This window comes from Elephas maximus, chromosome 19 (assembly GCF_024166365.1).
Source record: "Elephas maximus indicus isolate mEleMax1 chromosome 19, mEleMax1 primary haplotype, whole genome shotgun sequence".
NCBI classification, from domain to species: domain Eukaryota; kingdom Metazoa; phylum Chordata; class Mammalia; order Proboscidea; family Elephantidae; genus Elephas; species Elephas maximus.
The window spans coordinates 16,196,676-16,222,470 of NC_064837.1; the positions used below are offsets into that span (position 1 = coordinate 16,196,676).

General features: G+C 52.9%; 1 protein-coding gene across 1 annotated transcript in view; it reads right to left on the bottom strand.

Annotated features, from left to right (window-relative positions):
• Positions 1-297: 297 nt before the first annotated feature.
• Positions 298-25,795, bottom strand: part of PITPNM3 (PITPNM family member 3) — a 111,399-nt gene continuing 85,901 nt past the window's right edge. Inside the window, exons 11-20 of the mRNA XM_049860283.1 lie at positions 24,632-24,802; positions 23,036-23,230; positions 22,086-22,234; positions 19,299-19,415; positions 16,138-16,254; positions 15,199-15,347; positions 14,788-14,937; positions 11,214-11,397; positions 6,443-6,571; positions 298-3,621 (exon numbers count right to left, since the gene is read on the bottom strand). Of these exons, the coding sequence (XP_049716240.1) occupies positions 3,316-3,621; positions 6,443-6,571; positions 11,214-11,397; positions 14,788-14,937; positions 15,199-15,347; positions 16,138-16,254; positions 19,299-19,415; positions 22,086-22,234; positions 23,036-23,230; positions 24,632-24,802 (1,667 nt within the window). The 3' untranslated portion in view covers positions 298-3,315. The remainder of the gene's footprint in view (positions 3,622-6,442; positions 6,572-11,213; positions 11,398-14,787; positions 14,938-15,198; positions 15,348-16,137; positions 16,255-19,298; positions 19,416-22,085; positions 22,235-23,035; positions 23,231-24,631; positions 24,803-25,795) is intronic.

The window sequence follows — 25,795 nt, forward strand, 5'->3', positions numbered from 1 at the left end:
ATGTGACAGAGTAGAACTGCCCCATAGGGTTTTGTAGGCTGTAATCTTTATGGGAGCAGATTGCCAGGTCTTTCTCCCAGGAGCCGCTGGGTGGATTCGAACCATCAACCTTTTGGTTTGCAGCTGAGTGTGTAACCGCTGCACCGCCAGAGTTCCTTTTCTCTGGATTACTGAGGCTCAAAGATGTCAGTTTTCTGTGACCCAGCACCCAGACGGGCTGGGGGGTTCATCCAAGTGCATGAAAGGGTCTACTTTAAAAAAAAAAAAAAAAAAAAATTTTTTTTCTTTGGCGGAGCCTAAGGGAGGAGTCAAGATCTTTAGAACAAAAGCAATGATGCCAGAAGAGCAGGCCCTGGCTGAGGGCACATCCTGAACCCCCAAGAGGGGACGTGGTGAGAGGGGGCAGCAGGCAGTCCCTGAGTCAGGACAGCCCATTGGATCAGGAAGGACGAACATGCCACGCAAGAAACAAGGAGCTTTGGTCAGGCGGGAGAACTGTTTTCCGGATGCTGGGAGTAGGCACGCCAGGGGCTGGAAGGATTCTCTAGAATAAACAGGTTCACAGAACTATGCCGGGGGCGGGGGGGGGGCGCGGGCAACGCACGCCCTCTGGAGAACAACACAGCTGGGTTCTTTTTTTCTCCAACTTGACCGAGTGAAAGTTGAACAAACCGCTAGTATAGAGAGTGTGTATTGGTTACATAAAAAAAACTAAACCACCGCTATCAAGTCAATTCCAACTCATAGAGACCCTATAAGAGAGCAGACCTCCCTCATAGAGTTTCCAAGGAGCATCTGGCGGATTTGAACTGCCAACCTCTTGGTTAGCAGCCATAGCACTTAACCACTAGGCTGCCAGGGTTTCCATTGGCTACATAGTTGCCGTGAAAGCAGTACTGAACGTAAGTGGTCTGACTCTCCTTACCGTACAGAAACGCACATACACACATTGACAAACACCAACTACAGCTCTGAGGACGTTGTGTTTACAAGACCCCACTGGACACCATCAGCATCTCAGGTGTGAGTTGTCCAAGGCCCAGTGGGGGACAAAAAAAAAAGGAAGGAGTGGTGGCCCTCCCGCTGTGTCCCACATCCCAGCTCCGACCCTGGAACCACAGAACCCTGTTCTCTCTGCCTCCGAATTCCCTGGGATCCAGGCATTACCTCTTGCTCCTCCCCTGGGGTCCTCAGAAAGGGGAAAGGAAGGGTAGCTGGGGGCAAAGTATCTCATACCAGTGATGCCGTCATTTGAGAGTATTAAATACGTCAGCGGCATCTGCAAAAAGTAGAGGTGGAGTTTCAGGGAATCAGACTAAGTCCGACCAAGTTTAATTCAGGGTATTTGGGGGGGGGGTGGGTAGGAAGGATTAGGGTTGAGGTGGCTCTGCCATATGAACTGGTGCCTTACAGAGAGCCAAGAGGGTGAAATGTTAAAGGGCGGGGAGTCTGGCGCTGACATGGGTGAACCACCAGGAGGCGGAGCTGGAGCAGAAGGAGGATGCTGGCCCCCCCTCCCCACCCCAGGGCACTCAGGCCACTCTGGGCATGGCTGCAGTCTGCAGTGCTGAAAGTGGAAGGGAATTGCTAGCAGACAGGTTGGACCAGCGGGGCAGGAGCTGCAGGCTGGAGAAGACACATTTCTAGTGGTGAGAGCAGGGCCCAGCCCCCTCCAGCCCCAGCAGGGCGCCCAGGTGCCCAGCCGCCCCCACCAGCAGCAGCCTTCATGGGGCACGTCGGCTGCACAGGAGCTGTGCGAGGTAGACATTGACCAGAAGCGACACTGAGCTGACACCGGTGCCTGCTGTGCGTACAGACATCTGGGGGTGCCTGGCCCCGGCACACAGCCCTGGCTGAAAGAGCTGGGACCAGCCTCAGTGACAGCCCACGGGGCTCAGAGGCAACCCCCCACAACCTCCCACGATGGGTGCAGGCCTGGGCCAGGGAGCAAGGGAGAGGTGCCAAGGCCAACACCCCACCAGAGGCTCAGCAGCAAGAGAGCCCAGGTAGGCCCCAGGGGGCCCCAGGAGGGCCAAGCCCTGCCAACCTCAGGGGACCACCCAGGAAGAGGTCATGGGCACAAACCAAGCTGAGTGGCAGGGGGAAGGGAAGAGAAGACAACAGTTTGTGCCAAAATTACATGAACTCCCAGGAGCCTGGGGACTCAGCTCTGCACCTGCCAGGGAGAAGTCGGTCTGAGCAGAGCTGGTGGGGAGAGGGAGCCAGAACAGTACCCTTTGGGGGTGTCTCTGTCCCTGGGACACCCAGTTCAGGCGTCAGTGCCAGCAAACACACGGACCCACTGAGGCTCTCCAAGAAGCAGGGATCCCTCCCAGGAGGGCTTCACCTGAGGCAGGACCACAGCTCCTCCGTCCTGACCCACCCAGAACCCCTGTCTCAGAAGAGGTGGATCACTGGGCCCTCCCAGGGGCCCTGAGGCCTGAAAAGTCCCAGGGGGTGGAAGTGCAGGCCAACAAGACCTAGGAGTCAAAACCTCACATCAGTCTCAGCTGGGGGGCCTCCAATCACAGAAGGAAGGCAGGGCCCAGAGAGGGCAAGCAGCACACTCAAGGGCTTGCTGCCAGCCCCCTGGGCCAGAACCCCGGTTGTAGCCTCACAGGGGAGGGCTCCAGGAAGAGGGATGCCTGTCCTCAAGGGCCACGGGGTGATGGTGAGAAGACCCAGGAAAAGAAGGGGGACAATGGACAGCTGCAGGAGGACAGACCGTCAGCACCGGCCCCCGCGCCCTGAGGGCCATGGAGAGACACTGCGAACATGAGGATGAGCCCAGGGGACGTCCTCTCATGCCCAGAAAGTGGCCACTTTGCCACAGGACTGCCAGACCCAATATAGTGACCCAGGATGTCACAGGAAGGGTGGGCACAAATGCCATTTGCCCCTCATTGGAGACAGCTAAGAAGCTATGCCCGCAGAAGGCTGTTGATGCTGGGTCTGGGGATGGCTCCCTGAAGGACCTGCCCTGCATTGCTGCCGAAGCCTCAGGGACTCACAGAGATGGTTGACTTTGCCCAAATGCTCGAGCTCTGGCAGCTCTGCCCCCCGGATGAGCCCCGACTTGGGCTTGCGGTCACAGGCATGGGGGAGGCAGCAGCGACTGCACTGAGACCCCTGGGTCTCACCCCTCGTAGCCCAGGGAGCCCCCTAAGGCTCGGCAGGGTCCCCCCTCTGGTCCGACGCTGCTGGACAGACACGGGAGGGAAAAAGCAGGAAAATGCCTGTGTCGGTGAGAAGGCAGCTCCCTCCCGTTCCTGCAGGCGGCCTCGTGGGCCCCTCTGCTCTGAGCACAGCCACCCCTCAGGGCACCGACTCGAACTTGGGGGGCCCACGCGCCCAGCTGAGCGCCGGCAGGGGCCGCTCGTGGTCCTTGTCGGACTCCGGCTGGCTCTGCGCCCGCTCCGGCTTGGGGTTGGTGACGGGCGGGCCCGGCTGCTGCACCGACATGGTCCTGCGCAAGTGGTTGCGCTTCCGCAGGAACTCGGGCTGCGCGTGAAGCCCGAAGCTGCCCTTGCGCAGGATCATGCGTGAGTTGTTCTTCTTGGCGCGTGAGCGGTGGCTGGCCTCCAGGGCGGCCAGGTGTGCAGCGTAGCCCTCGCTCAGGAACTGCGGAGGGAAGAGGCGTCGGGCCGGCAGGTGGGGCAGGCCCCCTGGTCCTGCCCACCCAACGTCTCCACGGCCCTAGAACCTCCCACCGTGCTCCAGCTCCCGAGACGACGGGACCCTTCTACTGCCCAAGGCTCCCCCTCGCTTTGACAACACAGCACCTCTATCTGTACCGGGGGGTCACACCAGAGTCCTCTTTAGATCCCTGTTGGGAGAGGAAGTCTAATTCCTCCCCATCTTTGTCATTCGCACTCAAATCCCAAAATGTAAAGCAAAAAACAAACAATGGCATTATCCAGTTCTCTACCCCATACAACCATTTCTTCAGGGCCCAGAGCTGCCCTTCTTGCCAATTCCTCCCATGTGTCCTTATAACCTTGCTACTCAAAGTGTGGGCCGTGGACCAGCAGCAGCAGCCCCATCACCTGGCCCCTTGTTAGGCAGACTCTCAGCCCCACGCCAGGCCTACCAAAGCAGAATTCGCATTGAAACCTGACCCCCAGGTGATCTGTGCACAACAGAGTTTGAGAAGCTCAGGTCCAGAATCCCCCCCCAAAGATAAATTCAATTCTCCCCCAAATCACCCACTTCACTTAATACTTCTTCCACTCACTTTCTTAAGTGAGACCTGGCTGTCCCCTAAAGATGCTGCTCCTACCACCCCCACAAGTGGAGGCTGCTCCTTCTCCCCCAGCTCACACACCTCCAGGGTGGGCAGGTGGAGGCGTGAAGCCAGCTGGGCTCCCAGGGCCCCAACTACACCATCGTCTCTCCCTCCATCTCATTGGAGGCTCATACTTTTGGACATCTCACTCTGTTTCTCCGAGTTCCTGGCACCTACTAGGTCATTCTCCATGCATTGACCATTGTGGCACCTGGATTATGGGTTTCTTCTCTACCCCACATCCTGCCATCATGTGATGCCAACATTCATCCAGGTGACCTCCCCTGTTCCCCAACTTCTCTCCTCTTTGACATCTCCACGGAGACACTCACTTCACTTCAGCTGCTGTTCTCACCTAGAACTGCTCTACCTGGGAGGTCTTCAAATGAGGCACCCACTCTCTGGCCAGCTGTCTTCCTCTCACAACCACTGTGACCACTCTCACTGAGCTTCATTGAGCCTCCCAGGCCCTCGACGTCCTCTGATTTCTTCCCCGTCTGCCTTCACGTCCCTCCTGACCCAGCTGGACCCCAGGGCATCACTTTAGCCACTCTCTCTGCAGCTCCCTTAGCACCCGCTTCTCAACCGGCTCACCAGAGCCCCAGCCTTGGATCCGACCACCCCTTCCTCCAGGCCTGCACCTGGGCTGCTGAGCTCTTTTGAGAACATACAGAGCACACACACCAGTAGACGGGTCTGCACAGAATCACCGACTCCAGCCTCAGCTGAATCCTCCGTGCTGCACCCTCTGGAGTCTGGGCACAGCAGCTATTTCAAACATTGACTCTCTTCAGGAAATTCCTCGTTAAGGCTGCTAATCACTTCCTTGCTACTAAGTCCATGGACAGTTTTAGTCCTTCCATTGCTCAACTCCCCTGCAGCATCTGACACTCTCAACAGTCACCACCCCTTGGACCCATGCCACTGCCCTCTCCTGCTTTTCTTCCAGAGCAGTGCAGTAGGGTTGGTGTCTCAATTCTGGAATCACACAGCTGTGTGACCTTGGGCAAGTCACTTACCCTCTCTGTGCTTTGGTTTCTTCATCTATAAATAAGGCTAGTAGAACCTACCTAATAGTGTTGTTCTGAGAACGTAAAGAATAAATATAGAGAATGTGCTGCGAAAAGTTATCACTATTGTCATTAACTCTGTTGTCTGTTGTTCAGGTTCCTCCCTCTCACCCCTCTCTTCTCCCTCTCCACACTCCCTGGGTGACCATACACACACATACACACACACACGGCTTCCTGAAGCAACTAAATGCTGGCTCTCCCAGAGACCCATGTCTGTCGTTCCTCTCTGCTCAGCCCAGACCACACCACTGGCTGCTGACACCCCACTGGTTGCTCCCTCTCAGGCACCTAGCATTCAACACTTCCAACATGGAGCTCTTAGCCTTCCCCTCAACTGCTCCTTTTCCAACCTGCTCCTCAATCACTATGATGGCACCACCTACCCTGCCACCCAAGCCAGAAACCAGGGTGCCATCCTTGACTTCCCCACTCCTTCAGACACCTTCCACCAGGAGCCAGAGGAAACTTCCTGGATCACAAACCTGATCATGTCACTCCCCACCATCACCCCATGCTTAGAGGACCAAGTCCCGACTTAGCCAGGCACAGCTGGCCACCCTCCACGCACTCCTGCTCTCCACCACACTCGGCCAAGCTGAGTCACTGCAGGTCCCACAACATACTGCTCTCTGTCACCTCCTGACCTCTGCTTTTACTGCTGCCTCTGCCACAAATACTCCTCCCAACCTCAGACCCAACTCCTTTAAACTCCCAGGAGCCAAGCTTGCCCCCAGTCCAGGTTAGCCGTTCACCCCAGGTCCCACAATTCTGTGCCCCCGCCACGCATCGTGGCCCTTGTTATATGTACCGTCATCATCTGTGGGTTTTTTTTCCTGTCTCCCCCACTAGACTGACTGGCTGGCTGATGTTACATCTAACTCCACTAGGCATCCTCCCCTGCCCCCAACACAGGGCCTGGCCCAGGGAAGGTGCCCAGTAGTGTTTGTTGAATGAATGAATGAATGAGCAAGTGAAGGAATGAACAAATAAATGATTGCATGAACAAGCAAATGCACGAACAGCCTACTTCCCCCATTCTCTGGCCCCTGTCCCCTGCCCAACCCCCAGCCCAGCTTCCACCCACCTGGCACTGGTTTTGGTACTTCTTGGTGGGCCGGCCCACGATGAAGATTTGGGAGGGTGGCAGGCCCAGCACACTGTAGACAGAGATGTCCTTCGTAGAGCCGTAGGCTGCACTGATCTTGATGAAACACTGAAAGGCAGGGCAGCCCATGGCAGGAGGCGCAGGCCCAGCTGGCCTCCCACACGAGGCTTCCTAGACCACCTCAGGGGCCCTGCTTGGGGACCCTTTATCTGCACTCTGTTACCCACCAAGCCACAGGTCCACCGTGCATCACCCCACAATGGCTCCCTCTCTGCCCCACCCCACACCAGGCCTGACACGGTCTGCCTGTGACAATCATGACCACTGCCACTCACTGGCCCCACCAAGGCAGCATGATCCCAGAGGTTATATAATGACCTGGCAAAGTGATCCTTTGTGGACAGAGAAACCAAGTTCCAGGTGTACACAGCTCGTGTATCACAGGGTCAGGGCTGGAGTCTAGCTCTACAACCCCTGACCCTGGACCACCCACATCCACCAGGCCGGGTTTACCATCCAGCAGCCGCCTGTAGCCAGCTGGTCTGACGTCCTCCCCAAAAGTCCATCCCAATACTGAGAACTGCCAAGGTCCTCCTTGCTCTGGTGTCACATCCAGATCCCCACCCACCCCACTGGGATGAAGCCCCCTCCTCCTTCACGTGCCCACTGCCCAGCTGCTCTTCACCTTGTGCCTCCTCATTAGTGTTGTCACCCTCCCCCCAAATTCACTGGAGGCAGTTGGTCCTGGGTCCTAGGTGTCCTTCCTTCTAAGTCTCACCATCACCAGGGATGACCCACTGTCCACGTGGACAAACCACCTACCACTTTTCTCTCGGCTCCTTGCCTTCTTTGGCATCGGTGGCTGTCACCTCCAGAATGGAACCCACACTGTCCCCCTCTGAACCCTAAGCCTCCACATACCCAGTCTGACCATGCCTCTTGCTGTCCACACATCTGGCCACTCCCTCCCCCCTCTGGCTGCTCCTCAGCCTCCTGGAGGCATCTGATCATGGGTGTCTTCACCCCAAATCCTGCCATCATTCCTTATGACACCAACAACCACCCAGATGACCTCCACTGCTCACCAACTTCTCACCTTCTTAACAGGCCCCAGGCCTGCAGGTGACGCTGCCTTTGACGTCAAACCACTAGGTGGGCTTCCTGCCTCCTTCCTCAACCCCCTGCCCCTCACCTCGTTAGCCCTTAGAGGGTGTGTTTCCAATGGCTTTAGTCTCTTTGTCCCTCCCGGCCTCCTCATTCGCCCCAGCTCCCTCTGCAACATCCGCCCTCCTTCTCCAGTGACTCTGCTCCCACCCTCAGGACCCTCCAAGCTGAGCCCCCTCAGCTCTCTGGGGTGTCGCTTCCTCACCGAGGGCATCAGTGGCCAGTCTTCATCCAGTGACAGTCTCACCAACCCACACCTCTTCTCACAGACACTCTCTCCTTCTTAAAATTCTCCCCTCCCCTGATACCTGGGCAGCTTCTCTCTCCTGGGCCTCCTCCCCCTTGAACCCCCCTCCTAGGTCCTCTGCTGGCTCCTCTTCCTGCTCTCAGGGACCCAGTTCAGCCCCCTATCACTCCTCACCTTTCCCCAGGAGATGCCTGCCCTGCCACGGCTTTATGCCAATGGCTCCCGATCTCCACCACTCCCCTGGACCACGTACTGAGGCTGACACGGCTCATGTCCACAGCTGATCTCAGCTTCCTTCAGCCTGGTCCTCCTCCTCTGTCCCTATCTCATCTCACTGATTCATTCACTCATTCATTCATTCATTTAGTTAGTTAGTTGCCCTAGAGTTGATTCCAACTCATGGTGAACCCATGTATTACAGAGTAGAACTGCCCCATAGGGTTTTCTGGGCTGTAATCTTTAAGAAAGCAGATCTCCAGGCCTTTCTTCTATGGTACCAATGGGTACATTCAAACCACCAACCTTCAGGTCAGCAATCAAGTGCAAACTACTTGTGCCACCGAGGGACATTTTATTCATTCTACCAACACTTATTGAGTGTCTATTGTGTGCCATCACTGCCCCAAATGCCAGGGATACATTGGTGAGCAAAAGAGACACAGAATCTGTCCAAAGGAGTCCACAGTCAGGTGAGTGGCACTTCAGTTCTACTTGTCACCCAAGTGGACATCAGAGAGCTCCTCACTCCCTACATCTGGCCATCACTGAGTCCTGGCAAATCTACGTCGTCCTTCTGTCTCCATCCCCACGGCCACCACTTGGATTCTGGTCTTCCTGCCTCTTGCCTGGGCAACAGCCTCCTCTCTGGACTCCCTGTCTCTCATTTCTCCCTCCAATCTATTCTCCACACAGCAGCCAGCAGGATCTTTCTACAACCCACATTAGATACTGCCACCCCCCTGCTTTAAGCTCTTCCATGGCTCCCCATTGCCCTTGGCCTGGTTTCCAAGGTTTCAAGACCTGTCAAGTTCGGGCCCCTGATGATCTCTGAGGCTTCAGCTCCCATTTCTCCTGGGTTTGACCCTGCACATCCCACCCATCCTGGATGTCTGAAGCTCTGAGAAGATCTCAGGCTCCTTCTTGCCTCTGTGCCTTTTGGACATGCTGTTCCTTTATCCACGTGACAAACTCATCTGTGCGCTCCAGGACTCAGCTAAAAAGTTCCTGCCTCCTGGAGGCTTTCCCTGGCCCTCCTAAAAGGCAAAGCTAAATCCTTTCTCTCTATTCATCAATGGGGCCTTTTTCAGTTATAGTAAAGATCAAACCAAAAACCAAACCCACTGCCGTCGAGTTGATTCCGACTCATAGCGACCCTTTAGGACAGAGTAGAACTGTCCCATAGAGTTTCCAAGGAGCGCCTGGTGGATTCGAACTGCTGACCTCTTGGTTAGCAGCCGTAGTACTTAACCGCTATGCCACCAGGGTTTCCATAGTAAAAATCACACACTAGTAAATGGTCAATTTACATGTCCTTCTAGATCAGGGATTGGCAAACTTTTTCTGCGAAGAGCCAAATAGTAAACACTTGAGACTTTGCACTGTCCTGCAATTCCTCAGCCCCTCCACTGCAGTGCAAAGCAGCCACAGACAACACAGGGCTTTGCTCCAAAGAGAACATTACTATGGACAGGTCAAAGAATTTTCACAGGTCACAGAATAGTATCGTTCCTCTGATTTCTTTTCCCCCAACCAGTTAAAAGTGTAAAAGCCAGTCTTAGCTCAGAGGTCAAATGAAAACAGGCTGTGGGCTGGATTTAGCTCCCAGGCCGTCATTTGTCAACCCTGCTCTAGACCAGTGGTTCCCCAAATTTTGTGTGCATCAGAATCCCCTGGAGGGCTTATTCAAACAGCTTGCTGGGCCTCCTCCCCGGAGTTTCTGAGTCAGTAAGTCTGGGGTGGGGCCAGAGAATTTGCATTTCTAACAAGTTCCAGGAATGATGAAGGTGCTGCTGGTCCCTGGACCACACTGCGAGACCAGTCTTAAGTCGCAAGATTTGGAAAACATGTTCTGTGCGACTTTTGTCTGTGTGCAGCCCCACCACCACACACGGGGTAGGGAGCGCAGTGCTGTTTTGTTGTCAGCTGCCAGCAAGTTGGCACCCAACTCCTGAAACACTGCCAGCTCCTGTGCCATCGCCATGATAAGCTGTGGATCAGACCATTACGATCCATCCGGTTTTCACTGGCTGATTTTCAGAAGTAGATTGCCAAGCCTTTCTTCCTACTCTGTCTTAGTCTGGAAGCCCCACTAAAGCCTGTTCAACATCACAGCAACACACAAGCCTCCAATGATAGGGGTGGTGGCTGTCTTGGCCGGCAATCAAATCTGGGTTTCCTACAGGGATGGCAAGAAGTCTACCACTGAGCCACCGCTGCCCTCTGGGAACACAATAGGCACTTAGTAAGTGTTTTTTGAATGAGTAACCAGATGTAGACTAGAGTTTAGGCTTTAGAGTCAGGGGAAAAAGGATGAAAACCGGACTCTGAGATACTGGGCAAGTCACCGTACCTCAGTGGGATCATCTGCCCATAAGGTCACACACGCCTACGTTGCAACCAATGAACCAGTTGCCACGGGGTCATCTCCAGCTCACGGCAACCCCACGTGTGTCAGAGCGTATCTGTCCTCCACAGGATTTTCAATGACTGATTCTTTTGATTTATTCTTTTTTTTAAATTGTGCTTTAAGTGAAAGTTTAGAAATCAAGTCAGTCTCTCATACAAAAACTTATATACACCTTGCTATTACGTACTCCTAGCTGCTCTCCGCCTAATGAAACAGCACGCTCCTCTCCACCCTGTATTCCCCATGCCCACTCAACCAGCTCCTGGCCCCCTCTGCCTTCTCATCCCTCCTCCAGACAGGAGCTGCCCGCATAGCCTCATTTGTCTTCTTGAGCCAAGAAGCTCACTCCTCACCAGTATCATTTTCTGTCTTTATCAATGACTGATTTTTTTGAAAGTAGATTGCCAGGCCTTTCTTCTGAGGTGCTTCTGGGTAGACTCGAACAGGCAACCTTTTGGTTAGCTGCTGAGAAGGTTAACCATTTGCATCCAGGGATGCCACCTACCTCACAGGGTTGTTAAGAGGGCAGCATGAGATCCACGTGAAAGAGCTGTCCCCAGGCACAGCCTGAGGCTGCAGGATAAATGCATGAAGCCCAAGGGGGTTGAAGGAGGAAGGAAGGACTGTAAAGGCCTTACTTTCCTAGGCGGGCCTCTTCTCTCCCCTCACCCCGGAAGGGCAGGCTGTGGAGGCCCCGCCTGCCCAGCACTCACCTCACGCACAAGGTTGCGGAGGAAGATGGCCTTCTGCCGCAGCGGGTCATGCACCAGCCCGTCGGAGAAGAAGATCATGCCCTGGGGGAAGTTGTGCTGGGACAGCCACGACACCACCCGCTGTTTCTGCATGTCCGGCCGCCCGGTGATGTAGAGGATCATGTAGCCCAGGTCCTGCCAGTGCCTGAGACGGTGTTGTAGGGTCCAGCCAGGCCCATGCCAGCCCTCCCATTCCCATGCTCCACAGCCTGCCCCACCCGCTGCCCTCCTGAGAAGCCAGAAGGTGCTCCACGGAGCGCTAGAGAGGACAAGGGGGTCCCCTACATTCACGCTCCCAGCTCAGCAAACCCACAACAAACTACCCTCCCCCACTCCTGCCCCTCTTCTCCTGGGCCCTTCTCCGCAATGGCCCTACCAGGTAGAAGCTGCAAGGCTTCTTATGACCCAGCCTGGAAGCCACACAGCGTCCTTTCCATTGCATTCTATTGGTCACAAGTGAAAAGGGGAAGGGACCACATAAACACATGAATACTGGAATCAGAGCTCACTGGGGAGCCCTATTTGGAGACTGGCTAACACAAAGTGCTAACTGAGAAATAGGAATCAGAGCAGAGAGCTATTAATTTTGATTGAGGGAAGCAGGGTCGGTTTCCTGGGAGAGGTGGCATTTGAGATAGCCCCTGGAGAATGGCAAGGATTTTTTTTTAAATGAAAACTAAGTACATGTATTTTTTCTTTTACAAAAAACAATACATGTCATTGTGCAAAGATCAGCAAATGCAGAAAGACAAAAAGAAGAAAATGAGAAACTGATTTTGCTAGGCCAAGAAGGAGGGTGCAGACTATGAAGACTGGAGAACAGACTTCTGGCCTGGTGGAGTGTTTAGATGACCACTATCTGACTATAACTGCTTAAGACCCTGTTATGGATTGAATTATGTCCCCAAAAACATAAGTTAGAAATCCTAATCTCTATTTTTTTTTTTTTATGCCTGGTTATAATCCCATTTCGGACTTCTAGCCTACTAAACTGTGAGAAAATAAATTTGTTTGTTAAAGACACCCACTGGCGACATTTCTGTAATAGCAGCACTAGATAACTAAGACAGAATTTGGTACCAAGAGTGGGGTGCTGCTCTAACAGACACCTAAAATGTGGAAGTGGTTTTGGAATTTTCAAGGTGTCTAAGAGTAAAAGCCTAGATTGCCCCGAAGAGACTGTTGATAGTGCTATGAACATCAAAGGCAATTCTGGTGAGGGCTCAGACAGAAGTGAGGAAAGTTTTTATAGTCTTAGAGAATACATATGGCACAAGCAACAGAATATTGCTGGAAATGTGGATGTTAAATGTGTTTCTGGTGAGGCTTTAAAAGAAAATAATGAACATATGATAGGACAATGGAGGAAGGGCAATGCTTTTTATGCAGTGGCGACGAATTGTCTGAATTATGTTCAAATGTTTGGTGGAAGGTAGAACTTGTAAGTGATGATCTTGGGTAGTAAATGGGTGAATGAATATTGGATATTTGGCTGAGATTTCTCAGCAAGATCTTAAAGGGGCCGCATGGTTTCTCCTTGCTACTTAGAGTAAAATGCGAGAGGAAAGAGATGGACTTAAAAATGAACTGTGCAAAATGAAAACAAAACTTAAAGATTCGGGAAATTCTGTCATACAAACTAAGGACACGTGTCCTATAATTTTGACCAAGAATGCGGCTACACAGTCTTTTGTGAAAGGTATTAAGCCTGTGACTGATGGATCTAACCGACTACCACAGCAGAAAACCCAAGAGCTTAGGCTGAAGGGGACAGAGAAAGAAGGAAAGGAAAGAATGCTGTCTGCCTCTTGGAAATCTACAGGCAGGAAACAGACCAAAGGAGCTACATCTGTTGTCCTCAAACAAAAGAAAAGAACCTTCCCTAGATCAACTCAGAGATCAGCAGACTGTTGGAAGGAGTACAGGAAGCAGAACTGCCTCAGTCTCAAAGGGTGGGGCCATGGCCTCTGGGGTCTCAAAGGGTAGAGCCAAGGCCTCCTAGGTTTCAAAGAATCAGATCTTCACCAACTTGGTTCCAGAGTGTGGGGCTGCCATTCATTTTGCCCAAAGCTGAGGGGGCGGGGCTGCCATGCCCAAGGAACAGAAGAATGGGGTCTGCCAGGGCCAAAAGGGTGGGGTTGCCACTGAAATGGACTAGGACAATAGGGATACCCAAAGTCGAGGGAGCAGAGTTGCCATCCCAGTGGGCCTGGAAGGTGGGGCTGAAGCCCAAGGACTGAGGGGCCTCCACCCAGAATCCAGACAGCATGGCCAACACCCAGAATCTGGAGGGCAGGGCCCTTACCCAGATGGCCCCAAAGAAAAGATTATTTTCAAGACTTGAGAGCTAATGTAAATTGTTCTGCTGGGTTTTGGACTTGCTTGGTGCCCTTTATTCCTTCTTTGCCTCCAATTTATCCCATTTGTAATGGAAATGTCTACCTGGTGCTTGTCCCACCATTGTACTTTGGAAGCGTATAATTTGTATTCTAGATTTCGCAGGCTCACAGACGAAGAGGAATTTTGCCCTAGGATGGAATATGCCTAGAGTCTCACCCCTATTTGATTTAGATGATTCTGAACATGAGCTATTGGACTTGGAATGGATTTAAGACTTTTAAGATGATGTGATGGGGTGAATGTGTTTTGCATGTGGGGAGTACATGAATTTTGGGGGACTAAAGGGTGGAATGTTGTGGATTGAATTGTGCCCCCAAAAAATATGTGTTGTAAATTCCAATCTCTATGCCTGTGGTTATAATCCCATTTGGGAATGAGTTGTCTTTGTTATGTTGATGAGGCAGGATTGGTGTATTTTTAGATATAAGAGATTAAAAAAGCAAGAGAACAAGCAGAGACCAGGGAAGAGATGCCAAGCACGTGAAGATCACCCGGGAGCAGAAACTCAGAAGGGACAAGGACCACCTTCAGAGCCGACAAAGAGAGAAAGCTGTCCCCTAGAGCCAGCACCCTAATTTCAGACTTCTAGCCCCCTAAATTGTGAGAAACCAAATTTCTGTTTGTTAAAGCCACCCATTTGTGGTATTTCTGTTATAGCAGCACTAGCTAGCTAAGACAGACCCCAAGTGAGAACCTTCCAGCAAAACCTAGCCAATCCACAGAACCATGAGATAGAATAATAAACTATTATTTTAAGCCACTAAGTTCTAGAACTGTTTGTTGCACAGCAATAGGAAAGCAAGACACACTGCTTCCATCCTGAATGGGTTCAGTGTGAGGGGCCAGGCCTGGTTCAACACACAGAGCAGATAACTCAGAGTTAGAGTAAATGGGTGAATGAATGAATCAATGAAGGAACAAACAAGTGAAGGAGCTGAGGTCCAGAAAGGGGGAGGGATTTTCCCAGGGACCCTCAGCAAATTACTATTGGAAGTGAAGCCAGGACTTCCCAGCTCCCAGCCAGGGAGTTCAACAGAATTCCTAGAAAATTCTAGAGGAATCCTAGAGGAACCCAGAAGAACCATGGCACACTTCCCCCAGGGTGGCTGGCTCCTGCCCTGCAGGGGAAACTCACCGGACAACGTCCACTGCACCTGGCCGAACCTTGGGGTCACTTCCCATGATCGACACGCTGGCTGCAAAGGACCCATCGATGCTGAACACGACGCACTCCATACCACGGGGCAGCACCGTGAGGTAGCTCATCGCACTGGTCTGGTCACCCCTGAAAGACACCTGCCTGTGGTAATTGGTCAGGGCCAGGGGTCAGCCTGAGTCTAGAGGTCAGCCTGAGGCGAGAGCCAGGGCTCAGTCTGGGGCCCGGGTCAGAGAGAATCTGGGTGCTACAGCTGGGGACCTCGTCTGTCTTCCTGTCTCTGTGCAGATTGGGCAGGGGCAGGGGGAATGTCCCAAAGAGTCTTGACGGGCCTGGTAGGAAGGGCCATGGAATGGAGAACCCACCATGAGAACATTTCCCAGGTCTCACCTGACAACCATCTTCACTGGGTAGACACCGACCCCCAGGCGCCGCGGCCGGGGCACACTGTAGGTGATGCGACCACTGCTATTGGTGATCTCTGTGTCCAGGTGCACCCAGCGGCCCGAGGACGGCTCTGCCATCACCAGGATATCCACCTGCAGGAGGGGGGGCGGGCAGGGAACTCACTGAAGGTGGGGGACTGCAGGCTGGCATGGGGGCTGGGTGGGGGGCTGCAGGCTGGCACAGGGGCTGGGCAGCTTTGCTTTCTGCACAGCACAGCAGACCTGGGGGTCAGGCTTCTGCCCGAGGGTATTTCCCAGTTCTGTGCCTTCATTTACTTACTTACACTTCCTGTCCCCTCTGTCTTTCACCCTCCACGTCATCCACACCCCATCAATTCCCCTGATGGGAACCTTTCACTGGCTTCCTATCTCACATATAATAAAAGCTACCGTGGCCCCCAAGGCCCTGAAAAGCCTCTCCCACCCCCTCCTACCATCCTCATCCCCCCTCTTCCTCGATCTGCTCCAGCCACCATTAAGCAGCTGTCATCGAGTCGGCTCTGACTCACGGTGACCCCACGTGTCAGAACAGACCTGAGCACCATAGCATTTTCAATGGTTGCTTTTTCAGACGTAGATCACCAGACCTTTCTTCCAAGCCCCTCTGGGTGGACTCTAACCTTGAGCCTCTTGGTTAGCAGCTGAGGGCTTAACCGTTTGCACCACTCAGGGACTGCAGCCACACTGGTTCCTTATTCCTCCTCAGACACGCCGAGCTCACCTTCCCTGGCCTCCCCGGGCAGGTGGTAGCTCCCAGCTCCGTGTTCCACCACACAGCACAGCTCCTCCTGGAGCTCTCAATCCGCCTGTGTGCCACCTGGCATCACGTGGTACTTGGGGCAGGGTAAGGCTAGCTGAGGAGGGGAGACCCAGCCCACAGTACCTTCTCTCCGGTCAGAGCGACCATGTCGAGGGGTCCGTACATGAACCGCCCCACCAGAACCTGGGGGCCATCTTCAGCAGCAATCACGTCATTGGCCCGGTGGTTAGCAGTGACGTTCTGCAAGGACAGCAAGAGCCCAGCTTAGTCTCTGCAAGCTAGGCTTGACCTTGCTTTCTACATTGGATTGTTCTTAGGATTGGCTAAAGGGATATGGACCTACTGAATTATGTTTTCCTATTAGCTTCTGTTAGAACTCATGAGAAAAAGACCACGAGACCCCTAACATTGTCTTCAAGGAACGTGGGGGTTTCCATAAATACGCAGTCTCTGCTTTTGATTCTCTCAGCTGGCCCCTGAGATCACAACCAGTCCTCCCAACCTATCACCCGTCCAGGTTCCTAGACTGGAAACCATTGTGTCCCCTTTGGTCCCTCCTTCTCCATCACAGCTCACACTCAATAGCCATTTACTACATGTTCTATTTTCGTGGGAAATGTCTAACATATATGAAAGTAGGATAGGATAACAAAGCCTGGTGTGCCTGTCACCAGCATCACCATTGATCAGTGCATGGCCGTTCCGGTTTCAGTCTGGTCCCCAATTGCCCCCCAACTCTGGATTATTTTGGAGCGACTCCGATGTCACATCATTGTATCTCTATCCATCTCAGCATTCTCATACACCTTCACTTCTGGGTTCAATTCATTCCACAGCTCAAGGACTGTGATGGCCTCAACCACCCACCACACCCAGCCTGGCCTTCGAGACCTAAGTCACTTTATCTGGTGACCCTTCCTGTATAGTATCGTTCATATTGGTATCTCATCCCAGACCCAGCCTCATTAGCTCTTGACCAGACTCTGCGAATAGCTTCCTACTGGAGCTCCTTAATCAAAAACAGGCCCCGAATTTGGAACTGGCTAGTGGTGATAATTGCACAATTTGGTGAAAGGAACTAATGTCACTAAATTGTGCCTCTTAAAATTGGTTACAATGCCAAATGTTTTGTTATACAGGTAGTCCCTGCCTTGTGACATAGTTGAATTACGACGAACCACACTTAGGACTTTTTTTTTTATGATTTGTGTTTTTATGTATGTATGTATGTATTAAAATATATCTGAATTAAGTGGTAACTTTGGTGAAGGGTAAGACAGTACACAGTCCTGGGGAAGCCAGTACCATGTGTCCAAGGCAAGGACATGGAATCTCCAGAGACCCATCTGAACTCCCTGAGGGACTGAATTACTGGGCTGAGGGCTGGGGGGACCATGGTCTCGGGGAACATCCAGCTCAGCTGGCATAACATAGTTTATAAAGAAAATGTTCTACATTCGACTTTGGTGAGTGGCATCTGGGATCTTAAAAGCTTGTGAACAGCCATCTAGGATACTCCACTGGTCTCACCCCTTTGGGAAAAAGGGAGAATGAAGAAAACTAAAGACATAAGGGAAAGATTAGTCCAAAGGACTAATGGGCCACAACTACCACAGCCTCCACCAGACTGAGTCCAGTACAATTAGATGGTGCCTGGCTACCACCACTGACTGCTCTGACAGGGATCACACTAGAGGGTCCCAGACAGAGCTGGAGAAAAATGTAGAACAAAATTCTAACTCACAAAAAAAGACCAGATCTTAAATGCTAACAAGCGGCCATCTAAGATGCATCAATTGGTCTCAACCCACCTGGATCAAAGGAGATTGAAGAACACCAAGGTCACATGATAACTAAGAGCCCAAGAGACAGAAAGGGCCACATGAACCAGAGACCTACATCATCCTGAGACCAGAAGAACTAGTTGGTGCCTGGCCACAACCGATGACTGCCCTGACAGGGAGCACAACAGAGACCCCTGAGGGAGCAGGAGATCAGTGGGATGCAGACCCCAAATTCTCACAAACAGACCATACTTAATGGTCTGACTGAGACTAGAGGAATCCCGGCGGTCATGGTCCCCAAACCTTCTGTTGGCCCAGGACAGGAACCATTCTTGAAGACAACTCATCAGACATGAAAGGGACTGGACAGTGGGTAGGAGAGAGATGCTGATGAAGAGTGAGCTATTTGTATCAGGTGGACACTTGAGACTGTGTTGGCATCTCCTGTCTGGAGGGGGGATGGGAGGATAGAGAGAGTTGGAAGCTGACAAAATTGGCACGAGAGACTGGAAGGGCTGACTCATTAGGGGGAAAGCAAGTGGGAGTATGGAGTAAGGTGTATATAAACTTATATGTGACAGTTTGACTTGATTTGTAAACGTTCACTTGAAGCTCAATAAAAGTTAATAATAAAATTTTAAAAATAAATAAAAACCAGAGCCTGCAAAAAAAAAAAAAAGACCAGACTTACTGGCCTGACAGAGACTGGAGAAACCACGAGAGTATGGCCCCCAGACACCCTTTTGGCTCAGTAATAAAATCACTCCTGTGGTTTACCCTTCAGCCAAAGATTGGAGAGGCCCATAAAACAAAACGAGACTAGAGGGGCACGCCAGCCCAGGGGCAAGGACTAGAAGGCAGGAGGGGACAGGAAAGCTGGTAATAGGGAACCCCAAGTCGAGAAGGGAGAGCGTTGACGTGCCGTGGGGCTGGTAACCAATGTAAAAAAGAAAAAGAAAAAAAAAATATATATATATATGTAAGTTTATATGTAATGTTTCCAACCTCCAAAGATAAAGAAACATCGGATATATAAAGGTACTGATAATAAAGGCAATGATAATGAAAACCTAAAAAAAAAAAAAAGGGGTATTCGACTTACAATGGAGTCATTGGAATGAAACCCTGACATTAGTCGAGGACTATCTGTATATATTTTATAACAATAAAATAAAATAAAAAGTAAAACACTAGACCCCATGACAGACGCACCATCTTTATAAAGCCCAAATCTGTTAAAACCCCTCCAGGCCTCTGGAGCAAGTCCAAGTCCTGAGCTCGGCATTCAACGTCTTCTCTGAGCTCCTTCAGGCTTACCTCCTGCTACCTCCCTTTTACACTCCTTCGTTTCTTTCAGGCCAGCCTCAGCAGGAGCTACCATGCCTTTGCCCACTCCGGTACCCTCACTCTCCGGGCCTTCCCTGGGTCTCTGCCCCCCACATTCCAGCCCACCCCTTATCTGCCATGTGGATGCCCCGCCCCCAGAGCAGCCCCACGTACCCGCAGTTTGACCTGGGTCCTCTTTCGAAGCCACTTCTCGCGGGGGTTGGCAGGGCTCAGTGCCGCGGGATCGAGGCCAGTGCTCTCCTTGATGCTCACGCTCTCATAGCGCATCACCTGACAAGCAGCCAGCAGGTGCTTGGTCAGACCATCTGATACCCGTCCCACCGTCCCAGGGTGTTAGGGATAACCAGATTGTGACCAGCAGGTCCTCCCACTTGTTCCCCCAACGTGGAACCCTCAGGAGCCTGAGGACCCCAGAGCCTGTCTCCCTGCCCGCCTACCCTGACCCCCAAGTGGCTCTGCTTAAGCCCACACTGTGTCCTCGGAACACCTCTGTCCTCCATGCCCAAGCCTGGTGCCCTCCTGCATCAGTTTCCCTTCTCCGCCTCCCTGCTATGCCAATGGCTGACCTCCCTCTGGAAGCTCCTATGGAAAGCCAGCTGGAGCCCTGGAGCCCGGCCGTCTCACCTACTCAAGACATTGCTCCAGCAATTCTCCTCTCTCTGTATCACTGGCTAGTCCCTCCCTACTGGACCCTTCAATTTGGCATCCAAATATGCTGTAATATCACACATCTTTAAAAAAAAAAAAAAACTCTCCCTAGTCCCCTAAGTGGCACAAACCATTTGGCTCAGCTGGTAACCAAAAGGCTGGTGGTTCACACCCACTCAACGGTACCACACAAGAAAAGTCCTGGCAATCTGCTTCCATAAAGATGACAGCCAAGAAAAACCTATGGAGCAGTTCTACTCTGTACTACATGGGGTCACCATGAGTCTGAATCCACTTGACAGCACAAGACAACAGCAACAGACCCGTGGTGGCCCTCCAGTTACCCTCACATTTCTGTGCTCTCCCTCATAGCAAAATCCCACAAAAGACTTATTCCCGTACTCTGTCTCCATTTCCTCATCTCACATTCTCTCCTCCACCGATTTTCATCGCATTTCCATCCCCATTGCTCCTCTGAGGCCATTTTTGCCAAGGCCCAAGGACTTCCATCCTGCCAAACACAGTGGTCCACTCCAGTCTACCCCGCTCCTTGGTCCTCACCTGACTCTGAGGGGTGCTCCTCTTCAGCCTGGTTTGGTGGTTGCCCCTTATCCCCTGGGAACCCCAGGACTCATCCCTGAACTTCCCTATCTATTGTAACTTCCTTGGTATCATACCCATCAACAGTTTTAAATGCTACCCAAGCTCTAGTGACCGCACATGTTTACCTCTAATCCCAGCTCTTACATTCATTAAATTCATATATCCACCTTCCTACTCAACATCTAACAGGCGTCTCACATTTCATACATCCACAAGCCAAGACTTGATTTCCCGTACCTCACCCCAGCCCTCCCCTTCCTTATCTTAGGGAGTGGCACCCTGTCTCAGTTATCTAGTGCTGCTATAACAGAAACACCACAAGTGGGTGACTTCAACAAACGGAAGTCAATTCCCTCACAGTCTAGTAGGCTACAAGTCCAAATTCAGGGCGTCAGCTCCAGGCGAAGGCTTTCTGTCTCTGTTGGCTTTGGAGGAAGGTCCCTGTCATCAATCTTCCCTTGGATGAGGAGCTTCTCAGCACAGGGACCCCAGGTCCAAAGGACACACTATTCTCCTGGCTCTTGTTTCTTAGTGGTATGAGGTTCCCCCTGCCTCTCTGCTCATTTCTCTCTTTCATATCTCAAAAGAGATTGGCTCAAATTGTAGATTAATCTTATAGATTGAGGCTACATAACTGCCGCTAATCCCATCTCATCAACATCATAGAGACAGGGTTTACAATACATAGGAAAATCACACCAGATGACAAAATGGTGGACAATCACACAATACCGGGAATCTTGACCTAGCCAAGTTGACAGACATTTTGGGGGAACACAATTCAATCCATGACACACCTGCAGTTACTCAAGCAAAAAGCAGGACTTGTTGGGCCCCTTCTTGCCCTCATGTCCCAGCATCAGCAAATCCTATGACCATGACTCAAATCTAGCCACTTCTCAGCACCTCCACCACCAGTGCCCCAGTCCACACCATCATCACCAAGCCGGGCTCCTACGCTCGCCTCATAACAGGCCCGTGCTTCTCTCTTGTCCCCACACAGCAGCCCCAGGGTTTCCTTTTAAATATACGAGTCAGCTGATATCTCTTCCTCGCTCAAAACTCTACCATGGTTTCTCACTGATTTAGGGAACTCAAAGACGATTCAGAACACGAGATTTTGGAATTGGAGTGGATTATAAAATCAAATTCCTTCCTTTGGTAAACGCTGGTGGTGTAGTGGTTAAGAGCTATGGCTGCTAACCAAAAGGTCAGCCGTTCGAACCCACCAGGTGCTCTTGGAAACTCTATGGGCCAGTTCTACTCTGTCCTATAGGGTCGCTATGAGTCAGAATCGACTAGGAGGCAATGTTTTTTTTTTTTCCTTTGGCCTCGGAGGCTGTGTGTAATCTGACCTCCACCCTGCCCTGACCCCTATTCACTGGTCTTTGTGCTGCACTGTTTATTTTACAGACGAGGAAACTGAGATTCAGAGGGGAGTAGGAATCCATTGCTCCAGATTCTAAGTTGAAGCATCAGTACATTCTATTTCTATTTCATTTTCTAGAAAGACCATGCCTTTAGCCACATAGTAGTCAGTGGTCTTTATAAAACACATTGTCTGCCCATGTTCAAATGCTCCAGCACCTTTCCATTGCTCTTGGGATAAACAGCACACTTCTTCTCCAGACCAGAAGGATGGGAGCCTCCAGAGGGGCCCGAGGCAGGGACAGCAAGGGGGCAGCATACCTGTCTCAAGATGAAGGCGACCACGTCTGTGGACTCCCAATAGCTGGCATGGAAGAGGTGGGGCAGGGCCACGGTGGGGAAGGCGGTGAGGACATCAGGGCAGTACAGGGCGTAGTCAATTCTCTTGGTGCCCCACCACTTGGCCGTGACTGTGGGTCCAAGAGGGAGGTGAGGACAGTGACCTGCCTAGGGTCTTGACTCAGGGGGCAGTGTGGAAGCCCTGGTACACAGACCCAGTGATGGACATGCCACTCAGGGCACAGGTTTGGGGGCTAGGGAGCCCTGCTCTGAATGACTCCCACCTTCTCACCACCCACCAGCCCCTCTGCCAGCCCAGCCCTCCTGTAAGACATGTGCTCCAAACTGGTCCCCAGGAATGGGGTTGGGACCCTCAGGGACCCCCACAGTCTTACCCAGGTCAGCAGTGATTCTCAGCGAGACACTGAATGTTGGGACTAGGGCTTGGTCTGAGCTCAGAGCTCACTCTATGCCTGGAGAAGTCAGGGCTTGGTCTATGGTCAGAGATCAGGGCTCTGTCCAGGTTTGCAGGTCAGGGCTTTGCAGAGGTCAAAGCTCACTCCAGGACCAGGGTCAAAGTTTAGGGCACACTCCAGGGCTGGAGGTCAGGACTCGCTCTGAGATCAGAGCTCAGTCTGGAGTTAGGGCCAGGGTTAGGGCCCACACTGTCCAGGGTTAGTGTTTAGGGCCCTATTCAGGGTCAGAGGTCAGGGTTCTCTCCAAGATCAGAGCTCAGCCTGGGGCCAGGGTAAGGATTCAGTCTGAAGCGAGGTTTCCACCTAGAGACCAAGTGCTCCCTAAAGGCAGGAATGCCACCCAGGAGTCCCTTCACCCCTCCCCCCACCCCCAGGTGGGCCTTAATAGCCCTGGTGGTCGACCAGCAGCCACCTGCAAGGTCCCCCTCCCACAAGTCCAGGCAGAGCCTCACTCACTGCAGGAGGCACCCGCAGGTGCCAGGCTGTCCGAGGACCCTGAGCTCTCACTGTGGGAGCTGCCCTCACTCATCCTCCGCCCCGGGCGCTGGGACCTCGGGGCCTGTGAGAGCGAGGCAGGGGCGTCCAGAAGGGGTGGGCTGCCCCGGGAGCTGTCCTCCAGGAAGAGGGAGCTGTGGGTGTGCAGGGCATCGGCTGGAAGGGGAATTTCAAGGTCATGGCCAAGTGTCTCAACAGAATTGCGCATTCGTGCCTCCTGTGCTGGGCGGGAGGCTGGTCACTCAGGGGAGCCAGCCTGCCCTGCTGGCTCGCCAGCCCGCCCTGCTGGCTCGCCAGCCTGCCCTGCTGGCTCGCCAGCCCAACAGGGAGCCTGCACACACCCCTAACCCCCTCTGGGGCCCGAAGGGACTCATCAGCCACAATACATTGTTGAGTTTCACCTCCTCTACTTTAGGAGCCTCTGGGAGACTGACCCCGAAAGCCCCTGGCTGGGGCCTCAGGGGTGATGCCTAACCATGTCCTGTTTTATCACACTCCTCCCCAGCCACAAAGGACTTCCAGCTGAGCTTGGAAGTGAATGGGCCCTCTGGCCTCTGGCCACAGAGCCAGGGCGCCCTTGAGAGGAAGGAGAGCGCCCTGCTCAAGAGGACACATTTTAAAACGGGGGTGGGGGTTTTAGAGCCTCATCTACCCATTGAAGTTCCTGACGAAGGAAGACTTTGGAAAGTAAGTCTCCACTGAAACGGGGGTGGTGTTTAATCCTGAGCCAGCCGCAGGCACAGTCCCCCACCCACTGGACCCAAGCCTCTGTGAGGACTCAGGGAAACCCCCTCATCTCGGGGAGTGGAGCTGAGGGGCTGGTTTCAGACCCCTGGCTGCCCAGTCCGTGCCTGCCTCAGCCCACTCCAGGGGCTACCGGCCCCTCCCCCAGCCCACCTGCCCTTGCTGCTGCTGCTCCTTCCCCAACCCCATCATCCAGCTCTCTCCACTTGTCCAAATGCATCTTCCCTGTCCAGGCCTGGGTCAAAGGCCACCTGTCCCAGGATGAAACCCTGCCCTACACCTCCACTGTCCAGGCTGGACTCCGGGGTAGTAAGTAGTCAGCATAAACCCGTTGCCGTCAAATTGATTCCAACTCATAGCGACCCTATAGGACAGAGTAGAACTGCCCCATAGAGTTTCCAAGGAGCGCCTGGTGGATTCGAACTGCCTACCTTTTGGTTAGCAGCCGTCGCACTTAACCACTATGCCACCAGGGTTTCCAGGAGTCAGCATGGATCCCTGAATTTACAACTGAGTTGACAGCTTGAGCATTACACTGGCCCTGCCACAGGGGCTCAGTTGGGAGCTTGCGAGGGCGACAGCCTGGGTCTCTGAGCCCCAAGGCAGCTCACACAGAGCTCAGCTCAGATGGGCTGCTCTGAAGGCAGGTAGTCCCGGCCCCCAAAAGCAAGCAGACCCTGCTCTGGTGATTCTAGCCAGCCATTAACTGACAGCTCATAGCAGCTGCTCAGAGAGGGTGGCCCTGGGGTACCACCTGGCTGGGGGGCCCAGCCTCCTGCTCAGCACACTCTCCCCCCATCCCCAAGAGCCTACCAAGAAGGAGGGTCTGTCCGTCGCCCAGTGGGAACCTCTGGTAGCGGGGCACGCTGACAGGTGGCACCAGGTGGAACTTGGGCTCCAGCAGTGGCTCGAGCCGCGAGGCAGAGGGGTCTGCGCAGTGGAAGAAGCTATAGACCTGGCTGCAGGCAGGACGCACCTGGAAACCTGTGGGGAGGGTACACGAGGGAAGCCCCTTTAGAGCACCCTGTTCCTTTGGCCCTAGAAGGTTTCCTGGAATGCAGCTTTGAGCAGTCTACACCTCTGCTCAAGAACCTTCCACGGCTCCCTGCTACCAGTAGAATCAAAGCCATTATGCTCAGCTTGGCATTCGAGGCCTTGCCAACCTGTCTCACCTAGGAGTGCCCCTTTTGGCACCCAACACTGTAGCTACTGTGAACACCTGCAACTCCGCCATCAGGCTTGCTGCCCTCCTCTTGCCCTGACTTCGTTCAGGCTATCCCTCTCCTAGTAGGCCCACCCTCCACTATTTCCAACTGGTCAAACTACTACAAATTCTTCCAGGTTTCTCTTAGATGTCACCTGATCTAGGAAGCTAGTCCAGGTTCTCTCAGGACAGCACTCCATTTCCAGGCCTGGTGGTGGAGGCTCTGGTTTGCCAGAGCAGGCCGAACACTTCTCTCACAGACCAGTAGGTGTCCCCACTGAGGCCTCTTGGGCTGGCTCCTCTGCCTTCCGGGTCAGGAGAGTGGGCAGCCCAGCGTCCAGGAAGCCCTAAGGCTCCTTAGCAACAGTAAGGACAGCTGTGGGGTCAAGGCTGGGACAGGAGAGAGGCAACCCAAACCCCTCCCTTTTTATCTGTTCCGTATTGTAGATTGTTGGTAAGCTTTGGCTAAAAAGAAAGCTGGAAAACCACAGATCCACTGATACACGAGGTGCCCTCCAGTCTCTGGTGGCCTGTACTTGCATCCTCAGGGTCACTGCTAAGTGCCTCTCTGTTCTCATATAAATCGCCTCACTTCTGTATCTTAGGGGCATGGAAGAAGGCATTCAGAGGCTGCAGGTGCTGCGTGAGCAAAGCACTGAGGTAGGCTTGGGTATGCCGGTGAAGGTGGGACCCACCTGGCCACAGTGGGTCTTCCTGGGTACTGGGGAAGGAGGGGCATGGGGTGCAATAGGGTGAATATTGGTGACTTTTCT